Source organism: Panthera pardus, unplaced genomic scaffold (genome assembly GCF_024362965.1).
Source record: "Panthera pardus isolate Hobbes unplaced genomic scaffold, ASM2436296v1 HiC_scaffold_19, whole genome shotgun sequence".
NCBI lineage: Eukaryota > Metazoa > Chordata > Mammalia > Carnivora > Felidae > Panthera > Panthera pardus.
The window spans coordinates 12,279,481-12,299,762 of record NW_026526754.1 but is presented as its reverse complement, the minus strand read 5'-3'; the positions used below and the strand labels follow the sequence as shown (position 1 = coordinate 12,299,762).

General features: G+C 50.6%; 1 protein-coding gene and 2 long non-coding RNA genes across 3 annotated transcripts in view; 1 reads left to right on the top strand and 2 right to left on the bottom strand.

Moving 5' to 3' along the window:
* Positions 1–367: 367 nt before the first annotated feature.
* Positions 368–4,289, bottom strand: LOC109270994 (uncharacterized). Its single transcript, XR_002081782.2, has 2 exons — positions 4,194–4,289; positions 368–555 (listed from the first exon to the last, which is right to left on the bottom strand). It is a non-coding gene; the product is annotated as an uncharacterized LOC109270994 (long non-coding RNA).
* A 179-nt stretch (positions 4,290–4,468) lies between these two features.
* Positions 4,469–20,282, top strand: part of CALB2 (calbindin 2) — a 28,915-nt gene continuing 13,101 nt past the window's right edge. Inside the window, exons 1-3 of the mRNA XM_019455351.2 lie at positions 4,469–4,638; positions 16,792–16,868; positions 19,435–19,524. Coding sequence (XP_019310896.1) covers positions 4,545–4,638; positions 16,792–16,868; positions 19,435–19,524 — 261 coding nt within the window. The 5' untranslated portion in view covers positions 4,469–4,544. The remainder of the gene's footprint in view (positions 4,639–16,791; positions 16,869–19,434; positions 19,525–20,282) is intronic.
* Positions 6,241–20,282, bottom strand: part of LOC109270659 (uncharacterized) — a 45,206-nt gene continuing 31,164 nt past the window's right edge. Inside the window, exons 7-8 of the long non-coding RNA XR_008423555.1 lie at positions 18,873–18,952; positions 6,241–6,780 (exon numbers count right to left, since the gene is read on the bottom strand). This is a non-coding gene — a long non-coding RNA (uncharacterized LOC109270659). The remainder of the gene's footprint in view (positions 6,781–18,872; positions 18,953–20,282) is intronic.

The following is a 20,282-nucleotide window of genomic DNA, read 5'->3' as shown; positions in this document are numbered from 1 at the left end:
TTGCCATTATGGTGACCCAAACCCCCTCGTCGGAGGGAAATGTTTTATCCATAGAATCTCAGGCTTCAGACCGAATTTACTCAAAAGTCCTGCTCCCACCTCTGGGTTCCTCCGGACTCTATTCTCCTCCACCTGATCCGTTTCCATGGAAACTGCTGGGCTCCTGCATCCCTTTTATCCTCCTTTCTGGGAAGCAAGGCCAGCTTTCCAGCACCCAGGTAGCCAGGCCTAACCATTATAAAGACCAAAGAAGCAATATCTGGAAGAAATATTTCTAGGCAGAGGGAGGAACCATATCGGGCTTGTGGTTTTCTCTTTGATGTGCTCCAAACTAACACCAGGTGCTCTGAGGAGCTCAGCCAATTACCTGGGCCCAGTGGGTGCTGGCTGCGAGTCTGTCATCTGTTCCCCAGCATCTCAGCACCTCTCAGTCAGCAGGCCTCTCTCCCTTCGGAAAGTGATTCTGGGGTCTGAGCAGAGGGCAAGTCGGGCAGGTCTTCTTGCCAATCCTTGGCATTAGGTTGCAGTACTCGGGGCACAGCTGGTGGGCTGGGGCTGCAAAAAGGAGAATGTTACCAGATTTTCCCCTTCTGGAGAAGGGAGGAGCCAGCCATCACCTTGAACCCATGGGCATCCTGGAAACAGCGGACATGGCATCACTCCTTGCTGCAGGGAGGCGCCCTGTGGCCAGGGTCTAGGAAGCACATTGCACACACCAGCCAGGGGCTTGGCACCTGGTCCCCAAGGACTCCATATGCCCTGGAAACAGGAAACTGAAAGAGCCAGAGCTTTTCAGGGTCCCACCCTGGCTGGGTCTCGGTTGGGTGTTAATCTCTCCCAGCTTTGGTTTCCTTACCTTTAAAATGGGCCTAATTCTCGCACTGCACATCTGCTAGGCTAGTTGCAAGGCCCAAACCAAACAAGACATACCAAAACCCTCTATAAAAGCATCTAAAGTAGCAAAACCTCAGACATCTAAAATGAATTACAAGAGTCTCAACTCATTGAGATATAAGCATCATCACTGCTTTCAAACACGCTCCTCGAATCTCTCTTCCCCATCCCTCAGCAATTTCCTGTTCTGAGTTCATGGTTTTCTACTCAAGTTCAGTTACATAAACGTGGTCCAGTCTAGCCTAAAACTCCAGTCTTCTCCGATTCAAAGCTTCCCATCTGCCCCAATGCAGACTGGATGAGGGCTCTGGCTCCACCTGGGCTAAGCATGACGTGGCGAGGAGGGGGTGCTCTGAAACATCCCCTTGCCCGGAGAAGTTGGGGAGGAACTCTCCTCACCCATCTGGTCCCCGTGTGCTGGAACAGCTACTGCTGCTGGTGTCTGGGGAGTCAGAGGGTCTAGCACAGTAGAAAGAAGCTTTTCCTAGAGCGGCCTTCAGCTCCGCCCTGACTTCCTTCAACACCAAGGACTAACCGGCAGGTATCTGGCTTCCGCTCCTTCCTTAAACTCCATGCACCTTTCTCAGGAGGCACAGCACCCTCCAAAGGCTGCACAAAACAGGAATGGGGTGCAATCCTTCCAGGCACAGGACAGGACAGTGCGGGCCTTCAGGCAACCCTGAGTCAAAAACGGCACCGCTTCTGTCTTCACATGGGTCCCAGGCTCCAGAATTCTACTCCGGGACCAGCTGGGCATGCCAGCATCCTCTTACTGCAGATGTCCCCCCATGACCTGGAGAGGTCTTCTGAAGACCCCCCAAAACACTTGGCCCCAGAGGAGCCACAAATGCTGCACTGCCCAAAGGCTAAGGCTCCGCCCACAAGCCCCCCCCCCCCCCCCCCCATCCCACAGCCTTGTCTTCGAATAGCCCATGGCCTTGGGTGGAAGTGAAGGACAGGCTTAGCGAGTCCAGCAGACAGGAGGTGCCTGGATTCTGTGGGGTAACTTTACAAGTGGGGTACTTAGCCCCTTTTCAGAACAACAAGAAAAATTCCTCCCGACACCCTATGTTAATGTAATAACTACCTTCTAATTAAGCACATACCACCACCAGGATTCTTGCTAGCTAATGCCTTGACTACATTATTTTTGGTCTTTACGCTGACTTTGCGTGGCCAGTATCACTTTTATTACCTCTATTTTTCCTAAGGTTCAAAGAGGTTAAATGGCCTGCTCAAGGCCCTCAAAGTGGGTTTGACCCCACAGCTTTCTGACCCCAGAGCAGAGCTTATAAGTCCTAAACATCACTGCTCCTGCAGTACTTGGCTGGGGACAAAGGACAAAGGGACTTGCTTGGGTTTTACAGCCCTCTCTGTCTGAGATGGCCCAGGAATGGGCCTCTCAGAAAGACTCTAACCATGCATCTAAAATGAATGATGCAGGCTGTCCCAATGCAGAGCTGGAGGTCACCGGGGCCACACTACAGTCATACCCAGGACCTCCCCCGTCAAGCCAAAGTACCCCCCTCATACCCAATCCCCATCTCAGCAGCTCTGAAAAGTACAAAGCAGGAGATCCACTCTCTCTTCCTCACCAGGAAAACCAAAGCAACAAGGAGGTACCAGGGATGAGTTCTCTGACCCCACACATCTGAGAAAGGGGAGGAGCAGGAGGTGAGACAGAGGAGCCCAAGGGACAGCATCAAAGCTGGAAGGGGCTGAGCCTGGCCCCTGTGGGGCTGTACAGCACAGTGAAGAGCTCCTGCTTAGCCTTCCCCTTGGCCTCCCTCTGGGGTTGGCCCCTTCAGGAGCCGTTCGCCACTCCAGAAGATGGATGCTGGCCAAAGAATATCTTGCCAAGCTAATCACAGCTGATCTCTGGCTCCATGAAGGGCAGTGGGAACATCAAGTCATTTAAATCTCAGAGCAATTCTAAGAAGTAAATACTCACATTCCCATTTTGCAGAAGAGAAAATTTGAGACACAGATAGGTTACATAATTTGCCCAAGGTCACACAGCTTATTCTAGGATTCAAACCCTGGGCACCCAGATTCTAGAGTGTCTGCTCCTAACCAATGAACAATCCTGCCCCCCCGGGGGCAGTACAAAAGAGACCCACGGGCTTTGGTGAACTTCTCAGCTCAGGACTCTCCTCTGGCACAAAGGCGAGGGGAATGCATACAGTCCTCAAAAGCTGGCTTTTTCTGATTCCTCTCTCCCAGTCTGTTCCTGCAAGAAACTCTGAACACATTTGCTCTGAGCGAAATCAAGTGGTGTGGGGACCTTCACTCTGTATTTCTCCTTCAGTCTCGCTCTAGGCTTGTCCCTCCCTCCAAGGGACAACCTTCCCCCTCTGTCTCCTCCTGGCTCCTCTGCCCCAGCGACCTCCTTTTGATTCTCACTTACCTCCTTCTCTTTCGCTCTCCCTTCGGAAGGCAGTTCAGCTAACACTCATTAGTACGTGTTAATGAGCATCAATCCATTTCTCAGTCGCTCAGCAGGAGAGGGGAGAAAGGAGGGACTAGCAGCTGCTCCAGGGGTAATGGGTGCACAGGCCTGGGGGCTCAGGAGCTCAGGCTACTGGAGAGAGTGGGGAGGGAGCCTAGTGCCCAGCTTGGGGAGTCCTGTCTGCCGTTCTCAGGACTCTGCCCTCAGCAGCTGCTTCTGTTTTCTCTGAGACCAGCACAGAACATTCCTAGGTCAGCAATGGCTATTCTCTGCCCACTGGCCTAGGCAAATTCCCATCATGTCCTTAGGTGGGTGCGGTTAAGACCCGGCACCAGGAGGTAGTTCTGCCACTCCTTGAAGAACTGTCTAAAAGCCCCCAGAGCCTGTCCAGGGGGAGGCAGGTAACCAGGGCACAGAGGGACTTGGGGAGGGCAACAACCAAGACCCCAGGGGGACAGTGGAAGCCCCTCCTCCACTCCATCTGGATCTTCCCTGGGTGTCCCTGATTCCAGCCGCTCCCCCCACCTCCAGAGCCTTGAGAATCCTTGGCTTCTCCCCAATATGGGCCCCATTTAGGGACCATGAGAGTGTGGGGAAAGAGCTGGGTTCAAATTCTAGCTCGGGCCCCTCTTTGCTGTACAAATCATGTAGTCATTTGAAGTCTCAAGTCCCCTCCTCGGAAAATTAGTCCCTGTTCTTCCTGTTGTGTAAGGGTCAGACGGGAGCAGGCATGAGAGACACCCAGTGAACCGTGAAGTGCAGATGCTATTTGTCAAGCTTACATTATTATTACTATTAGTGGTGCTGCGGCTACTACCCTTATTACTATTGCTACTGCTAGTAACAATACCTGGTAGCTGTGCTGAAGAAGGTCAGAGAGAGGCAAGAGCAGCCTCTCCCCGCTCTTTGCACCGAAGGGCCCCTGCTTCCCTGGCCTGGCGGCGAGCGGTCTTAGCGCCCACGTGCGCGTCCCCGGCGCTCCCCGCGCCGCGCGCCCACTGGCCGAACCGCTGCGCGGCCGCCGCCCGCCGAGACCCGGGCTGATTCTCTGAGCGCGCGCGCCCCCTGCTGGCGGCCGGGCGCGGGCGCAGCCTCCGGACTGTATATAAAGGCAGCGTGGCGCGCAGGACCTGGCCGAGTGGAGGAGCGGAGCCGGGCGCAGGGACAGCGCTGTGCGCCTGAGGTCTCCGAGCCGCTCGCCATGGCTAGCCCGCAGCAGCAGCCCCCTTACCTGCACCTGGCCGAGCTGACGGCGTCCCAGTTCCTGGAAATCTGGAAGCACTTTGACGCAGACGGTCAGTAGATCTCTCAACTTCTGTACCCATTGGCCCCCAGGGAGCCTGCGGTGGAGGGGAAGGGGACTTTGCTGATGCGGGCAGGTGTACGTTGGTCCCTGGGGGTGTTTGGGTAGCAAAACCTTTTGAGGTCGGGGTCTGGAGTTTGGGAAACACCTGGCTGCTCTGGTGACAACTGTCAGCAACTTTTCTTCCCTGACACAGACGGCAGAGAGCCCACCAGCTTCTGCAGCCTCATTCTGGGCAAGTTGGAGCTTTCCCAGGGAGGAGGCCTGGGCCAGCAAGGCTCCCCATGATTCCCCCTGCCATCTTACCTTCCCCGCCTTTCTCTTCAAGGTAATGGCCTGCCTTCAGCTGCTGCAGCCACAGGTCTCAAAAGCCCACTCGTTTCTTTCTTGAGGTTCCCCTTTTGTTTAATACTAGGTTACCCCCCACCTCCCCCCCCCCCACCCCCGTCACTGTCCTGGAGGCTGAGGCGAGCTGGGGGATACCGAAGGGAAACCCCTGGCCTCCCCAGAGTGATTGGCTGGGAGCGGGAGTGGAGAGTGACATCGGGGCCCTGAACACCCTTTGGGCTTCCTTTGCCCATTTCCCATCCTCCCTGGGCAGACGAGTCCCGTACACAGCAGCAGTAGGTGTGGTGGGGGCAGGGGTGAGGTACACACCTGACATTCCCTCATGGTGATAATCCTGGGTGCTTTGGGTGACACCATCTCTGGGTGGGGGAGGCACAATCTTAAATGCAACTGAGACATCGACTTACCCAGAAATCGAGGGCTGGACTGAATGACCTTTGGAGGTGGCTCTCAGTGCTGGCATTCTAAGAGTCTATGAATGGTCTGACTCCGGCATAAAGTGAGGCCCCCCTTCAGGAGCTTCTGATATCACTAGAAATGTTTTCTCCACCACTCCAAAAAAAAATTAAGTGATCTGATTCCCTTCTCTGAATTCCCGGCTGGGGTTGGCATCCAAAATGTTCTGGCATCTCAGACCATTGGCAGGGTGGTGGCTCAGGGTGTTTATCCTGGGATTGACAGTGAGGGGGATGGGAACCAGAGAGAGGATCAGTCCCTGGTTCACTTAATTCTTCCCTCCTCCTTTCCTCACCTCCCTAGAGCATGAAAATGACAAAACAGAGGCCCTCCGCCCAGAGCGCTTGGAGAGGCAAAGGTTAATGTCCAGGGATGCTCATTAGTAAAGTTTTGTTTTCTTGGAGCCAAGCAAAGGACTGGGTGAGCAATACCTGGGCTAGGACAGTGATCTGCCTGTGAATTACTGAAGGAGGTGGGTAGACTGTTACATCTGTAAAATGGGGCTAAGGAGGGGTTGTACTTCCAATCCCCAGCTTGTGCCATAAAACTCCCTTGGTGAAAAGGGCTGTAAGGTGCAGCCTCTTAGTATTCCAGATGACGTGCACCTTCCCTAAGGATCCTTCTGCCAGTTTATCTGCACCAGAGACTTTCAGGATTCAAGGAAAGTTACCAAGTGGCCAAGGTTACACCACCGGCCTCCTGCCAGATGAGTCAGCTATAATAAACAGAGGACTCCATAGATCTACCTCCCCCCTATGCTCGGGGGGACAGCCAATAGCACTCCCAATAATCAGGCGACTCCTTACATTTATCTGAGACCTCGTACTGTTCAATATACAATCACACCTTCTTGAGTCCCACACTGTGAGGCTGCTGGGCAGTCGCGGTTCTCCTTGTGCGGACAAGGAACCAGACACAAGGGGTGAGTTCTCTGAGGTTGTATAGCAAGGTAGTAGTGGGGCTGGTTCCTGGCCAGTGTTTATGCCCTACTTTTTGGACATGCGTTTGGGTTGGAAGAGGGGTTTTTCCATGATGATAGGTACAAGTTGCCCTCTCATTTGCCCACAGAAGAGCCTCCACAATCCGCAGGCTTGGAGGTGATGGACAGTTCCTTTAATCTCAGAAATGGGTCCTTGTCTGGGCTGGAGCATAGCTAAGGTAGCACTGGACACAATAGTCTTGAAAGGCCCCCAAAGCCATTGTGCCTCTGGCTGTCTCCTCCGAAATGAAAGGGGAGCTAAATGCTTGCTTCTTGGTTCCTTGTCCACCAGACACCCCGTTGCCCTCTCTGGTCATGGCCTCAGGGAATTCCCAAGAAAGGGCTGCAGACCTAACAGAGAAAGAAGACAAAAGGGCTTAAAATGCCAGAGATGGCTCAGAGGTGCTTTAGAAAAATGAGGATACGGTCAAGTTAGCATTCTACTAAAGAACCCAGAATTATTAGGCTGTGGACTGCCTTGCTCCATACCTTCCTTACCCTACCTGTCCCGCATACCGAAAGGCTACTGGGGAGGCCCCAGTAGCTCCCTGCACTATCTGCTCCCCCACCAGCACCCCGCTTACTAAGTCTGGCTTCTATTTTCATCTGGGGGTTTCTTCCTGATACAGAGTCCCCTGCCACTCACAAACTTAAAGAGCTCTGGCAGGACTCTCTTTTGCAGCTCACAGGTCCCTGGAGCCCAGTTAGGCACAGCCACCAGGAGCAGGGAGCCACCGCCCCACTCCTCCTGGACCCCCTAGGAAACAAAGACAAGGAGATCTAGGAGAAGCTGAATGCCAAAGAGAGTGGAGATGATGTGGGGGGCTCTGACTCTAATTCAGCCTATTCCTAACCAGGAGAAAGAGTTATCCTGGTGACTTTGCCCTAAGAGTTAGAGTCTTTTCAAAATCATCATCAGTCTCATGGTGGAGGAAGGAAGGAGTGGGTGTTTGGAGAGAGAGAGAAATTGGGACTCAGAGAGTCAAAGTTCTTTGTACAAGATCACACAGCAAAGTTGGGGGCGGGGGCCAGGAATCCTGTACCATCCCTGAACCCTTCCTCCTCAGTCACCCAAGTTCACGCATTTGGGGGAGATTCAGATGTCATCTCTCAAAGGCAGAGGTAGGAAAGACAGTAGCCAGGCACACCGTATGGCCCACGTGCCACTTCCACGCTCTGAGTGACCCTTCCATGGCCCTGTATATCTGAGTCCACTGCCCTGTTGTTACCTGCTCACTTCTTTGTCAGGAATATCCTCACTCTGCAAGATCCAAGCAGCTGAGTGGTTCTGATCAGACGGGCCACCAGCCTCCTGTTCTGCTAGTGGGAATTTCCATGGAGAACCAAGTTGTGGCCCTAAAGGGAAACACCTTAGCTTTCAGAAGCAACTGAAATCATAGGGATAAGATGGATTCTCTCCCAGAGGCCAGCAGACATCCCAGATCCAAGTAGAGAATCCCACTCACCCTAGGAATCTATCTGACATAGGTACACTTGTACCTATGCAAAAAGTGGTATGAGAAGGAGTCTCTTACTGAGTTCTTTGGAATACTGAAAATTTGAGGGGGAATGTGCTTCATTAGTGAGGAGAAAAATGAATTGCGCCAGTCTTTAGAGCAGAATATTATACAACCAAGCAGAGTGAGGTGGGTCTTTTGTACTGCTGTGGGAAAATGTCCAAGATGTACTATTAAGATTTTTTTTATGGGGCACCTGGGTGGCTCAGTTGGTAAGGCGTCCAACTTCGATTCAGATCATGATCTCATGGTGTGTGAGTTCGAGCCCCATGTCAGGCTGTGTGCTGACAACTCAGAGCCTGGAGCCTGCTTCAGATTCTGTGTCTCCCTCTCTCTCTGCTCTTCCCCCACTCTCTCTCTCTCTCTCTCTCTCTCTCTCTCTCTCTTTCTCTCTCTCTCTCTCTCTCTCTCACACACACACACACACACACACACACACACAAATAAACATTTTAAACATGTAAAAAGAAAGATTTTTTAAATGGTAGCTGGATGATTATAGTATGACCCCATTTTCATTATTCATGAGGCAAGTTGCTGGAAGATACTTGACAGAATATAACATAGACAATAGAGAACAGTGGTTCTCTCTACAGACTGGCTGAGATAAAATTAAAAGGCATTTGCTTTTACTAAGTTAATTTCTGTCATGTTTGAAAACTGTATAAGAGCTTGTGTTTCTTGTGTTCATCTGCCAAACAGTAAAGATGTAAAAAGTTATTTATCTCCAGTTGTGGGAATCTTCCCAGACTCTTCTGGGCATTCGTCTGCCTCCAGATGGCCCTGGTGACACGGGGTGGTTCTCAAAGCCTCTTGCAGAGAGGAAGCTGTGTTCCCTATCTGTGTGGGCCTGCAGACCTTTGAAAATTAGGGAGAGGGAGGCCCTGCCCTTTCTTCCCTGCTCTGCCCTCCTACACCCAATGGGAGTGACAGAAACATCCCTAAAACACATGCACCGCGAACACCCTCCAACCCGAGCGCCCAGGCAGGCTCTGCCAGAGTGTGGGTCACTGCTAAGTTTGTGACCTGCAGGGAGCTAAGCCATAGGGCCTCACCCAGGTGGAGAGAGAGGACTGGGCCACTCGCAATGAAATACTAAATGAAGGCTCCTGGAACAGTGAAAAAAGATACTTTTTTTTCCCAAACAGGGTTACAGAATATCCGGTGTATATTATTTACACAAATACTACAACATTTACAATGCACTATAACTCTGCTATTCATAAGGTGACTATAGGACTCATAAAAACGACCACTTCTTGGCACAAAAAAGTCAGAGGCATCTGGTGCAGGGAGCCAAGTTCAGAGTTATCTGAGGGAGGCTTTCTTTTACCCGTCAAGCGAATCTCTGTCAGGTCCATGTGTCCATCTGGGAGAGCAGAGCACAGATTTGGGGTTTGTGATGGCAGGATGTGGGGTTCTTTGGAAGTAGCCTCCTGTCCCATCCAGAGTAAGCCCTAGGAATCAGTCCCCCGCTCTGCTTCACCCCTAAACTCCCAAATGCTTTTCTAACAGTGCCCTTTGGTATGGAGTGTTCACGGCGTGCTGGGCGGCCCTGCGCTGGTGGCCTCCATGTGTGCCCCAGGCCCAGCAGCCTGCCTCCGGGGGGGGTGATTGCACCAGCCAGGGAGGCACTGGGGCTCCCCAGGGAGGCAGCCCTGAGACCCGTTTTGACAAACAAAACGCTTGAGCCCGCCTCGCCAGGGCAGCCACCAGCCCAGGGAGCCTACGTCCCTGCCCGCTCACCCTGTTTATTCCCCTCTAGACTCCAGTGGCTGCACTCGCTGAGCCCCTGAGGGAGGTTTCCAAGGCTAAGAAGACCCCTCCGGGAAATCTCTTCTAACACCTGGGGAGCCAGAATTACTAGAGCAGGCGCGAGGCTCTTCAAAAACAGTGCCTCTCCCTGGTGGCTCTCCTGGCCAACGGCATCCCATGCCCTCCTTTGCCCAGCCAGGCCCATCTGGGGCCTCTGGCTTCGGCCCTCCCCCGCTCCTCCCTGGCTCTCTACTGTCCTCCCTCCTCTCTCGCCCAATCTGCCCATCCTTCTGACCTCCCCCATGCCTGGGAATCGGCCCAGCGTTAGGCTGCCAGATGTCCACAGGTTCAGGGGACCCAGCCCAGCCCCAGAACCACTCTTCCAGAAGTGGCGCAGCCCAGAAGCAGATTCAAAGTCGTGTCTGAACATTCATCCAGTAGCTGTTTGCACTGTGTTTTTTCACCCCTAGAAGTCACTGAGGTGACTGACAAAGAGAGAAGCCAAGACAAATGCAGGTTTGGACAGAGGTCGTCCCTGGGATGAATAGGACACCAGGCTCTAGGCTGTGACTCATCTCTTTCCCTCTCTCTAGCATCCTTACCTGTCTGCTTACCTGGCCGAGTCCTGAAGACCAACCAGCAGGGGTGGGGAGTAGGACCCTCTTTGTAAATGGTTTACACCATGAAAAGTAATATTAGTATCAGGGCAGGATCTCAGGAAGCCAATTTCTAGCCCCAAAGGGTGGTGTTTGACTGCCTCAAAGCGTGCTTAGGCTGGGAGGTACAGGGCTGTTTGCCTTGCCATAAATTCGAACCCCAGACAAACAACCAAGTGGCTTGGCCTCATGAACACTTTCTTAACGAGGAGTCTGAAACTTCGTAACTCCTGTCCTCAATTTCTCTAACCTGTGCATCACAGAGAGACACAGACAGTAGTTCTCAAACTTGAGCGTGTAGGAGGGCTTGTTAAAACACAGATGTCTGGACCTCACTCCCAATGCTTCCGCCTCAGTGGGTCTTGGATAGTGCCTGGGATTCTGCATTTCTAACAAGCTCCCAGGCAATTCCAATGCTACTGTTCCACAGACCACAATTTGAACAGCAGGCCCTTATACTCCAGACCTACTAAATTGGACTCTCCATTTTAATAAGATCCCCAGGCAATTCTTGCACACCTTAACATTTGAGACTCACTGCTCTAAAGCAGTCCTTAACCCTGACTGCACGTTCAGATCACAGAGAGAGCTTTGAAAACATGCCCACAAGAAGTCCCCATCCCATCAATTAAATCAGAAGCTTGGGGCGGGGGGGGGGGGGGGGGGGGGGGGGGCGGGGGGAGGGGAGAATCAGGCAATGGTGTTGTTTTAAAAGCTTCCCAGGTGACTCTAATACACCTCCTGGGCTGAGAACCAATGCTCTAAACTCTGAGCTGAAGAGTTTACAGCCATGGACTGGTTCAGAAGTCAGAGTATAAAAATGATGCTTTCCAATTGTATGAGATTTTACATTTTCCAGAATGCTCTCACAACATTACCTTGTGTGGCTCTCACAACAGCTCTATAAAGTAGAAAGGGCATACATAGTTATACCAATTTTAGAGATCAAGAAATTGAGGCTCGGAGCCACAGAGCTGGTGGCTGTTACCTCTTACTCCAATTTCCCTTGCCTGTTCAGGTCTTAGAAACTCCGGATGTACACACAAGTCTCAGTGAGAAACAAGTCGGCCTCTTTCCAGCATGGGGCAGAGCAACCTTTGGTCAAGGCTTTCCAGTGTCTGTGATCAGCTTCATTGTAAAACAGTTTTGTCTCACTTTAAATTTGGGGAAATTGAGGTTAGGCATCCGACTTCAGCTCAGGTCATGATCTCGCAGTTTGGGAGTTCAAGCCCCACGTCGGGCTCTGTGCTGACAGCTCAGAGCCTGGAGCCTGCTTCAGATTCTGTGTCTCCCTCTCTCTCTGCCCTTCCTCTGCTAATGCTCTCTCTCTCTCTCTCACTCTCAGATATAAACATTAAAAATAAATAAATAAATAAATAAATAAATAAATAAATAAATAAATAAATTTGGGGAAATTGAGGCATGGTGGTGAAGAATGGTAGCAAGAGTACAATAAGGAAAGAGGCAGGGTCCCTGACTCCCACCCAGCCCCTTCCTAACATTCACAGGAAGTGGTTTGATAGGAAGGTGAGGAGTAGCAGTTGCTATGGTAACCACATTCTTGTCAATGCCCATCCACATGAGATTTTTGAGATTTTTGTGGTGGCTGGTCACCCCATGCCCTGATAAGAGGGTCATAGAAAAAGCAATGCATTTGTCTAGTGCTAGAGTCCTCCCTGGAAGGATGTTGGCCAGCCAGACAGACAGTAGCTGCCGCCTGGGTGATGGATGGAGGCGGCTCTGAGGGAGATCAAGTAGCAAAGGCCTTTCCCCCCTAAAAATGGAGGATGCTCCTTCCAGGCCCACAGCCCCTGCCTCCCTATCCCATCTCTGCTCTTCTCCCTCCACCTTCAGCTGGTAGATTCTGGCCATTCTTGTTTGGCTGCCTCACCCCACTAGACCATTAAATGCTCCCTGGGAACGAGCCCACATCTAGAATTATCTACAGCTCCCTGAGCACCGGGCACAAAGTTGAACTGTTGTTTACTTCAGACAATATATGTTTGTTGAATTGAAGCACCTTTTGTCCCTTTGCTGGGTGCACAGAGAGGAAGCGGTGGTGGGATATTCAGCAGGGTGAGAGGGGCTTGCCAGCCTCTGGGACAGTCCTGCTGCCCACGCCGTGCAAGGTGGATCCAGGGAAGGGACTGGTTTCTACCGTGGCACTATCCTGGCTCCTCTCTGTGTCTGATTTTACGCCTCCCTTTGTCCTCCCTGCCCAGTAGCTGGGGCTTCTCAGAGAGGCCTTCCCTGCCCACCCTATCAAGCAGCCCTGGCAGGTCCATCTCTGTTCTGTTGCCTCATCATTCCTTCTCCTTGCTGTCCATCTGCCCCTCCCTTATCCCCACCCAGTTAGAACATAAGCCCCATCACGGCACACCTTGTCTACCTCACTTTTACATCCCTGGTGCCTAGCATACAGCAGGCACAAAGTGGATGCTCAATAAATGTTGAGTGAATGAATGAGTGAATGAATAAAACCTAGATCAGGAATTAGGATACTCCAATTCTGGTCCTGCCTTGCTGTGTGTTCCTGAACAGATTGCTTACCTTCTCTGTGCCTCAAATTTCTTTGTCACAAGAAGAGGATTCTGTTCTGCCCTGTTGTGATCCTGTGTGTCTGAAAGGATTGTGACAGCTTGGAAGACTGGAGCTAGATCTTGTACATCGTCATACCCCCACATGGTAACCTACACAGGGCCTTACACATAGTGAGGCTTCAAATGATCTGCTGCAGCAAAGAGAGAAGCAGATGTGCTTTGATCGATTAAAAGTGTTGTATCTGTGAGGAGTAACTGATATTCACAAGTGTCCGTGCTCTCCTGCTGGGCTAGGCGCTGGCTGATTGTCTGGTTCTTAAGGTTGTTAAACCACCTTAAAACTTTTCTAGAACAAGAATAAACACAAATACATGTATGCTTTGTAAATTTCAGAGACACCCCAAGGAAAAGGCGGGTCACACAGGTCTGCACCTTGATGCTTTTCTTCTTCCCGTTCAGATTGCTCAGTGGGACATGGCTCAGTGCTGGCCTCACGTGCTTCGGCCTCCCTCTGCACCCCAAACTTTACTAGCCAAAGCAAGCAGCCCAAAGCCAAGGTGTTCCCCAGCCTGGGCAGCCAGCAGAAACACCGCCATGGTGGTAACGACCACTGGCATCTCGGAGGCTCATTGTGGGCCAACACATTATCTGTGTTATTATTCCGTGGGTCTTCACTGCCAACCGTGTGAGGAAGGCACCCTCATTAGCCCCGTTTTATAGGTGAGGAAACTGAGGTTCGGAGAGGCGACACCCCAGAGTGAACCGGTGAGTGGTAGAGCCAGGAAGATAACTGGGTGTGGGTGCCTCCACGAGAAGTGCGAATGACCGCCCCCACCCCTCCACGGCAGGTTCGGGAGCCAGCGGAGAAATGACAGTGCGTTGCTGCCACCATGCAAAGCAGGAGCAATGGTGGTGAGGGGTGCTGTTCAGAGCTCAGTGGCAGCTGCTCCTTCAAATCCATTCTCCTGCATCTGGGGCTGACCCCTTCAAGTCCGCATCCACCTCCTCCTGATACACTCACAAAACAGACTCACACTCCCTCCTTCATGCGTCTGTCCCACCCCGCCTTGAGGCCCACCTCTGGGGCCTCTGCCGGTTTGAACCCCAATACGTGCTCACAGTGCCGGCTCTGAGCCCCACTCCAACCCAGCCCCAGGCTTCTGGAAGCTGTGCCTGGGCCCAGAATTCATCTCAGCTTTCCGCCTCAGAAATGGGGGAATAGCCAGACCACTGCAAGGAGTACCGAGGAAGAGAAAAATTGCTTGTTCCTTCAACTCAGAGTTCTCATCAACTAGACTGCCTTCTTGCCCAGAAAGCCCTTGGACCTTCCCTCATTCCCCCTCTCCAGCTGGCCTCACAAGCCATTAGACACGCACACTCATGAGATTCCAACTCTCCCGAGAACGATGACCACTGTATGCTCTGTGAAAAAAGGAAATTCAGGTCTTCCTTCCCCACACCCTAATTACAATCACATCTCCCCACCCCAGACAAAAGTACAGCATTTATCTCCCCCCTGTTCTCTGCATGCAATGTGTATTGTGGCGTCTTCTCCACTAGAGGGCTCCTCTCTGGTTATTTACTGGGAATGGAAATTCTCAGGGGATGGGGGGAGGGGGGAAGTTAAGGGGGAGAAAGACCCTCCCCACACATACCCCATCCCCAAAGGCCAGGATAAATACTCCCTTTTTTATTTTCTTTGTGCCGTTCGTAATTCCAATGCCCTTGAAGAAAAGCTACCAGTTGACTATTCTCTGTAAGAACCGTGCTCAATTGTTTTAGATCAGATTTGAAACCTGACTTTAGGCCAGTGGTTTCCAAACATGACTGCACATGGAAATCACCTGGGAAGCTTTTTTCAGAAAAAATCATGATGCTTAGTTCATACCCCAAACCAATGACATCAGCATGTCTGAGGGTAGGAGCCAGATGTCCATGTATTTTTTTTTAAATCCCAGGAGAGTCCAGTTTGCAGGAGTGTGGGGAGCACTGCCCTAGACCTGTCTGATTTCCCAGCCGCAAATGCCTCCTCTCAATCACAGCAGAGACTAATGACCATGGCCATGGACTCAGCTAACCCAGTCTCTGGGCTATCTGGATTCAAGACTTGAGAGCCTAAAGGGTCTCTCGCCTGTCCTGATCTTAAAAGTCAGGCCCTGACCTTGGGGCCCGGTCCTGATAATTGCAGTTTTCACCCAGATTCTTATACACAGGTTCTAGTAATTGAACTCAAACAACAGCAGCATTTACCGTCCACTCAACGGGTTGGATGATGGGCTTTACATACAAAATCCCATTTAATTGTACTTACTCATTTTGCACATGAGGCAGGTGAAATGCCTTTCCACAGTCCTGCAGGTAATAAGTGCAGAACAGGGCTTTACTCTGTGCTCACAGACCTCATGGCCTCCGCTCATTGCCTTGCAGTGGGTTGTCTCCCCTACACGTAATCCCGGTGACCAAGGTGCCCCCAGCCCAAAGGACAGATGTCCTGCCTTTCTCCTCCCACTTTTCCTCTCTGTGTTAGTTTCCTGAAGCTGCTGTAACAAAGTACCACAAACTGGGTGGCTTAAAACAACAGAATTTTTTTTCCCCTTACAGTTCCAGAGGCTGGAAGTCCAAAATTAAGGTGTTGGCAGGATGGCTTCCTTCCAGAGGCTCTAAGGGACAGTCCTTCCGTGTCTGTCTCCTAGCTCTTGGTGGTCACCAGCAATCCATGGCATTCCTTAGCCTGGAGATACATCACTCCAGTCTTTGTCTCTGTCTTTACGTAGTCTTCTTCCCTGTGTGTCTCTTTGTGTCTTCACATGGCCTCCTATAAGGACACCAGTCATTGGATTAGGGCCTACCCTAATCTAGTATGACCTCATCTTAATTGGACATGGTTTTGGGGGAAGGGGAGAACACTTTTTTTTTTTAATGTTTATTTACTTTTGAGAGAGAGAGAGAGAGAGAGAGAGAGAGAGAGAGAGAGAGAGACGCAGGGGAGGGGCAGAGAGAGAGGGAGACACAGAATCTGAAGCAGGCTCCATGCTCTCAGAGCCTGACATGGGGCTCGAACTCACAAACCATGAGATCATGACCTGAGCTCAAGTCAGATGCTTAACTGACTGACCCACCCAGGCGCCCCAGGGAGAACAGTTTTTTTTTGACGGGGGTGGTACAAGTGAGCAAGGAGCGGAGAAAGAGAGGCTCGAGAGAGAATCCCACAAGGTACAGACAGAGACAGAGACAGAGGGAGAAAGAGAAGCAAGGCTCACCTAAAGTGGGACTTGTGTTTTACCTGAAGTGGGGCTCATGCTCACCCGATGCAGGGCTCCAGCTCACCCAAAGCAGGACTTGAATTCACAAACTGCGAGATCATGACCTGAGCCGAGGTCAGATGCTTAACTGAGCCCCCCAGGCACCCAGTGTGGAAACATTCTTCGACTCAGTACATCCTCCTACTCCAGAGCCCCAAATTCTGCCTCGGACCTCACTCACCCTTGTGACCAGGGCCTACCACCTGCTGACAAACCCAGATGCTGATACCTTTTGTCCCCTGTTGGATTCTAGCTCCTGCTGCTTGCCCAGCCAGTTACGGACAGTTCCCAGCTCTGCTCACTTCTACCGGCTTGGCCCAGATGCTGGTCCCTCCCAGTGTTCTCCGACTACTGAATGTACACCCCCAAAGACACACAGCTATTAATCTTGCAGCTGTATCAGTTGCAAACACCCTGAGGGCAGGACCCACATCACTAACACTACACAGTCCAAGGCTAACCCAGACACCTGCTTGTTGACCAGTGAGGAGAAGTTCTCCACGAAGCCCCTCACTTCCCCATCACCCCCACCCCCATCAGTCTCACTATTTAGCTCTGAGGTCAATTGCTTTGTTCTTTGCTTTCTTCACAGGAAATGGGTATATTGAAGGTAAAGAGCTAGAAAACTTTTTCCAAGAGCTGGAGAAGGCAAGAAAAGGCTCTGGAATGGTAAGACCAGTACTCTGTCCCATTGTTTGATTTTTCTATCATCTAGCCCATGGCTTTGAGCATTGTCTGTCCCAAGTTCTGTATCTCTTAAGCCGGCCTGACATCTCTGGTTTTGACCTTCCAAGTTTTTCTTTTATTTGTAAGGATTTTTTTTTTTTTTAACTGGAATCATCCCTTGAAAAGAGAGCCTTGCTTCAATATCTTTGGGTGTCTGGGATTGAGGGGTGTTCATGAATGGATACTAGGGGTTAATGAATCCCCTCAAAAAACTGCAAAGCTTTGTGTCTGTGTATGCGTATATAAAAACTTCATTTTCCCCTAAGGAATAGTCCAGAGTCTAAGATTCTCAGAGGGATCGTGACTCAAGATTGGATGCCTCGGGGGTTTCGAGTGTCTTTATTCTAGACCAGAGTTTCTCAGCCTCAGTACTATTGACAGGGCTGGGTAATTCTTTATTGGGAGGGTGGGGTTGTCCTGTGCATTGTAGGATATTTAGAAGTATCACTGTCTCTCCCTGTGAGGTGCCACTAGCATCGCCTCCAAGTTGTGACAATCAAAATTGCCTTCAGACATTATCAAATGTCCCTGCGGGGGACACAGAATAATCCCCACTAGAGAACCACTGTTCTAGACCAGTCTAGAATCCTCAGCAAGGATCTAGGGGCAAACAGAGGATTGCTCCAAACCAGTATCTGAACCAGATAGTACTGACCAGCCTCATTCATGGAGGTGTCAGACTGCCTTTCTCAGCCTGCCTGAAGCAACTCCAAATCACGTCCCCACCCCTTAGTGGCAGGGTCATTATTTCCCACAGTACCAAGCTGGCCCTATTAAATTCACTAAGGCCTTTGGAGGACTGTCTGAAATACTGAAAAGATAAGGTAGTTGGAACTAGTCTGTTGTGGTTCCCACGTCTAGTTCTCAAATATACATAATCAGATCCATTCCCTACCCCAGGTCCCACTGGTCCTTTGGCGGTCTCTCTGCTTTCCCCTGCTGTGTGTCTGTTGGCCAATCCGTTGCTTATTAGCAAGTCTTCACGGCACAGTTTGGGAGATGAGTCACAAACCCAGCAAAGAGCTCCTGGTCCAGAATTCAACAGAGTGCCCAGTGAGGAGGAGGTCCAGGCGATGGGCTTAGGCGATGGAGGTGATTCATGGGTTTGTTTATCAACTGTTCTCCCATCACCCCTCATTACTAGGATAATGAAGCCTGGAGGACAGAAAATACAGGCTTCAAAACAGATTCTGGGATCATGGGGTAGGAGGAGGAATGTGTTTTTATGAAGTGCTTCTGGTCTGAAATCTTAGTCATTCCCTTCCTCAGAAGCCATCAGGGGTGATTCTCAAGTCTGTCAACAACAGTCTCAACTGACACCACCCAGGACTGGTATTCAGAGCAGCTGTCCTATGCTAGAAGGAATACTGGCCTTAGAAGCCAGAGCCACAAGTTCCAATTCTAGCTACACCAGCTGGTGACCTCGGGAGAAGTCACTTCACCTCAGCCTCCATGTGTGTGTAAAATGGACGGGCCTCTCACCTCACTGAGGCTGTTGTTAAAGCTAAATCAGATGACCACATCTGTGATAAGAGCCTCGGATCATTCTGTGCACACTTGTAAGTGTAAAGCAATACATATTGTTGAATAAATAGTGATAAATTGAAGCCAGTTCCAAAGGTAGAAAGCAATTGAAGGGATACAGAAAAGACTCTAAAGTAAAGAATTAGTAGGATTCTCCTGGGCCCAGTTCAAGGAAGCACACAGAGCACCCAGAGTCGTCATAGAGGCCGAGAGGCATCAGCTGCCCAAGCAGATTCACCATTGGTTAGGGATGATGAAGAGCTCATTGATGCATATAATTAAATCTGCAGCACCCAAACCAGGGTAAGATTTGAGAATTTCGGAGAGCCTTAGATTTAAGATAGGCAACAATGGGCTAAAGAAGCTTTTGAAGTTCTGTGTCTTTGTAATGGTCACAATAATCTAATGGATGATTTAAATTACCTTGGCTTTCTGAAGAATTTCTCCTTACATTCCTCCTGGGATGCAGTCCGAGTAAAAAATATGGTGAATTGCTGTTAGATCTGAAAGAAGAAAATGCACAATTCACCTTTCTCGGTGCAGTGCTTAGTACCTACTGGGGGGCACTGGAATAAGTTGGGTTATATTACAAGCTGCCTTGGTAAAATGTTGGGGCCTTAGTTCTCACATCTGAGTGATGGCAATGAGTCCTCACCCTTCTGATAGAGCTGTGGTTTAATCCCATCTCAAAGGCAGAGGGAGGGGCATGCTTAATTACACAAATTACATGATACAGGGGCATATGTCCTGTCCCTCTTTGAACATCATGTGACTGAGCCTCGAAGAAGAGACTACTTAGATTTGGAGGGACCTTGGCAAGGAGAAGAGTGCAGCCCTGACCACTCAGGGCGTTGGCCCAGCCTGGTTCTGTGCCTGCATAGTTGGGGCGCAAAATGATTTGCAATGGTGCTGCACCCAGCAGGTGAGAGATCCACGGTTCGCATGGGGCCTGGCAGCACAATCAGCCCCATTTGTTTTTCTCCAGATGTCAAAGAGTGACAACTTTGGGGAGAAGATGAAGGAGTTCATGCAGAAATATGACAAGAACTCGGATGGGAAAATCGAAATGGCAGAGGTGAGTCCTATTGTCCAGGCTAAGAGCTGGGGCCGGGGGGGGGGGGGGGGGGGGGGGAGCGTCCTGTGCCGTGGGCAAGCATCCTTTCTACACTTCCCAGTGAGGTGGTAGTCTAGGAGCCCCCACCCCACCTCCGACACTTAGGCTGACCAAAGAGAACAGGTGGGACTTTTTCTGTGTCTCACAAGGAAAGAAGCAACAAACACTGGTTTAAGACAGGGATGGAGACCTTAAATGCTCTCAGTGTCCCCACAGCTATTGCAAATGTGTGATGAGCCCAGCTTAAGAGAGAAAGGAGGGAGACGACTGGAGAACAAGAGAGTTCATGCCCCACCTAAAGGCATCCAAAGGCAAAATTTTTAATCAATTAATTATTGCAACACATAATTTACATATATAGCAGGTATAATTTATATATTTATATATACATACATACATTTATACATGCACAGATATAAACATATTGTTAAAATATAAACTGAGGCCTATTAAAAATTTAAAGAATGGGGTACCTGGATGGCTCAATCGGTTAAGCATACGACTTTGGCTCAGGTCAAAAATCTCATGGTTTGTGGGTTCGAGCCCTGCGTTGGGTTCTGTGCTGACAGCTCAGAGCCTGGAGCCAGCTTCGGATTCTATGTCTCCCTCCCTCTGCCCCTCCCCTGCTCACACTCTGTCTCTCTCTTGAAAATAAACATTAATTTTTTTTTAATTTAAAAAAAGAGTTTATTTGAGCAAAAATTGATTTGAATGAGGCA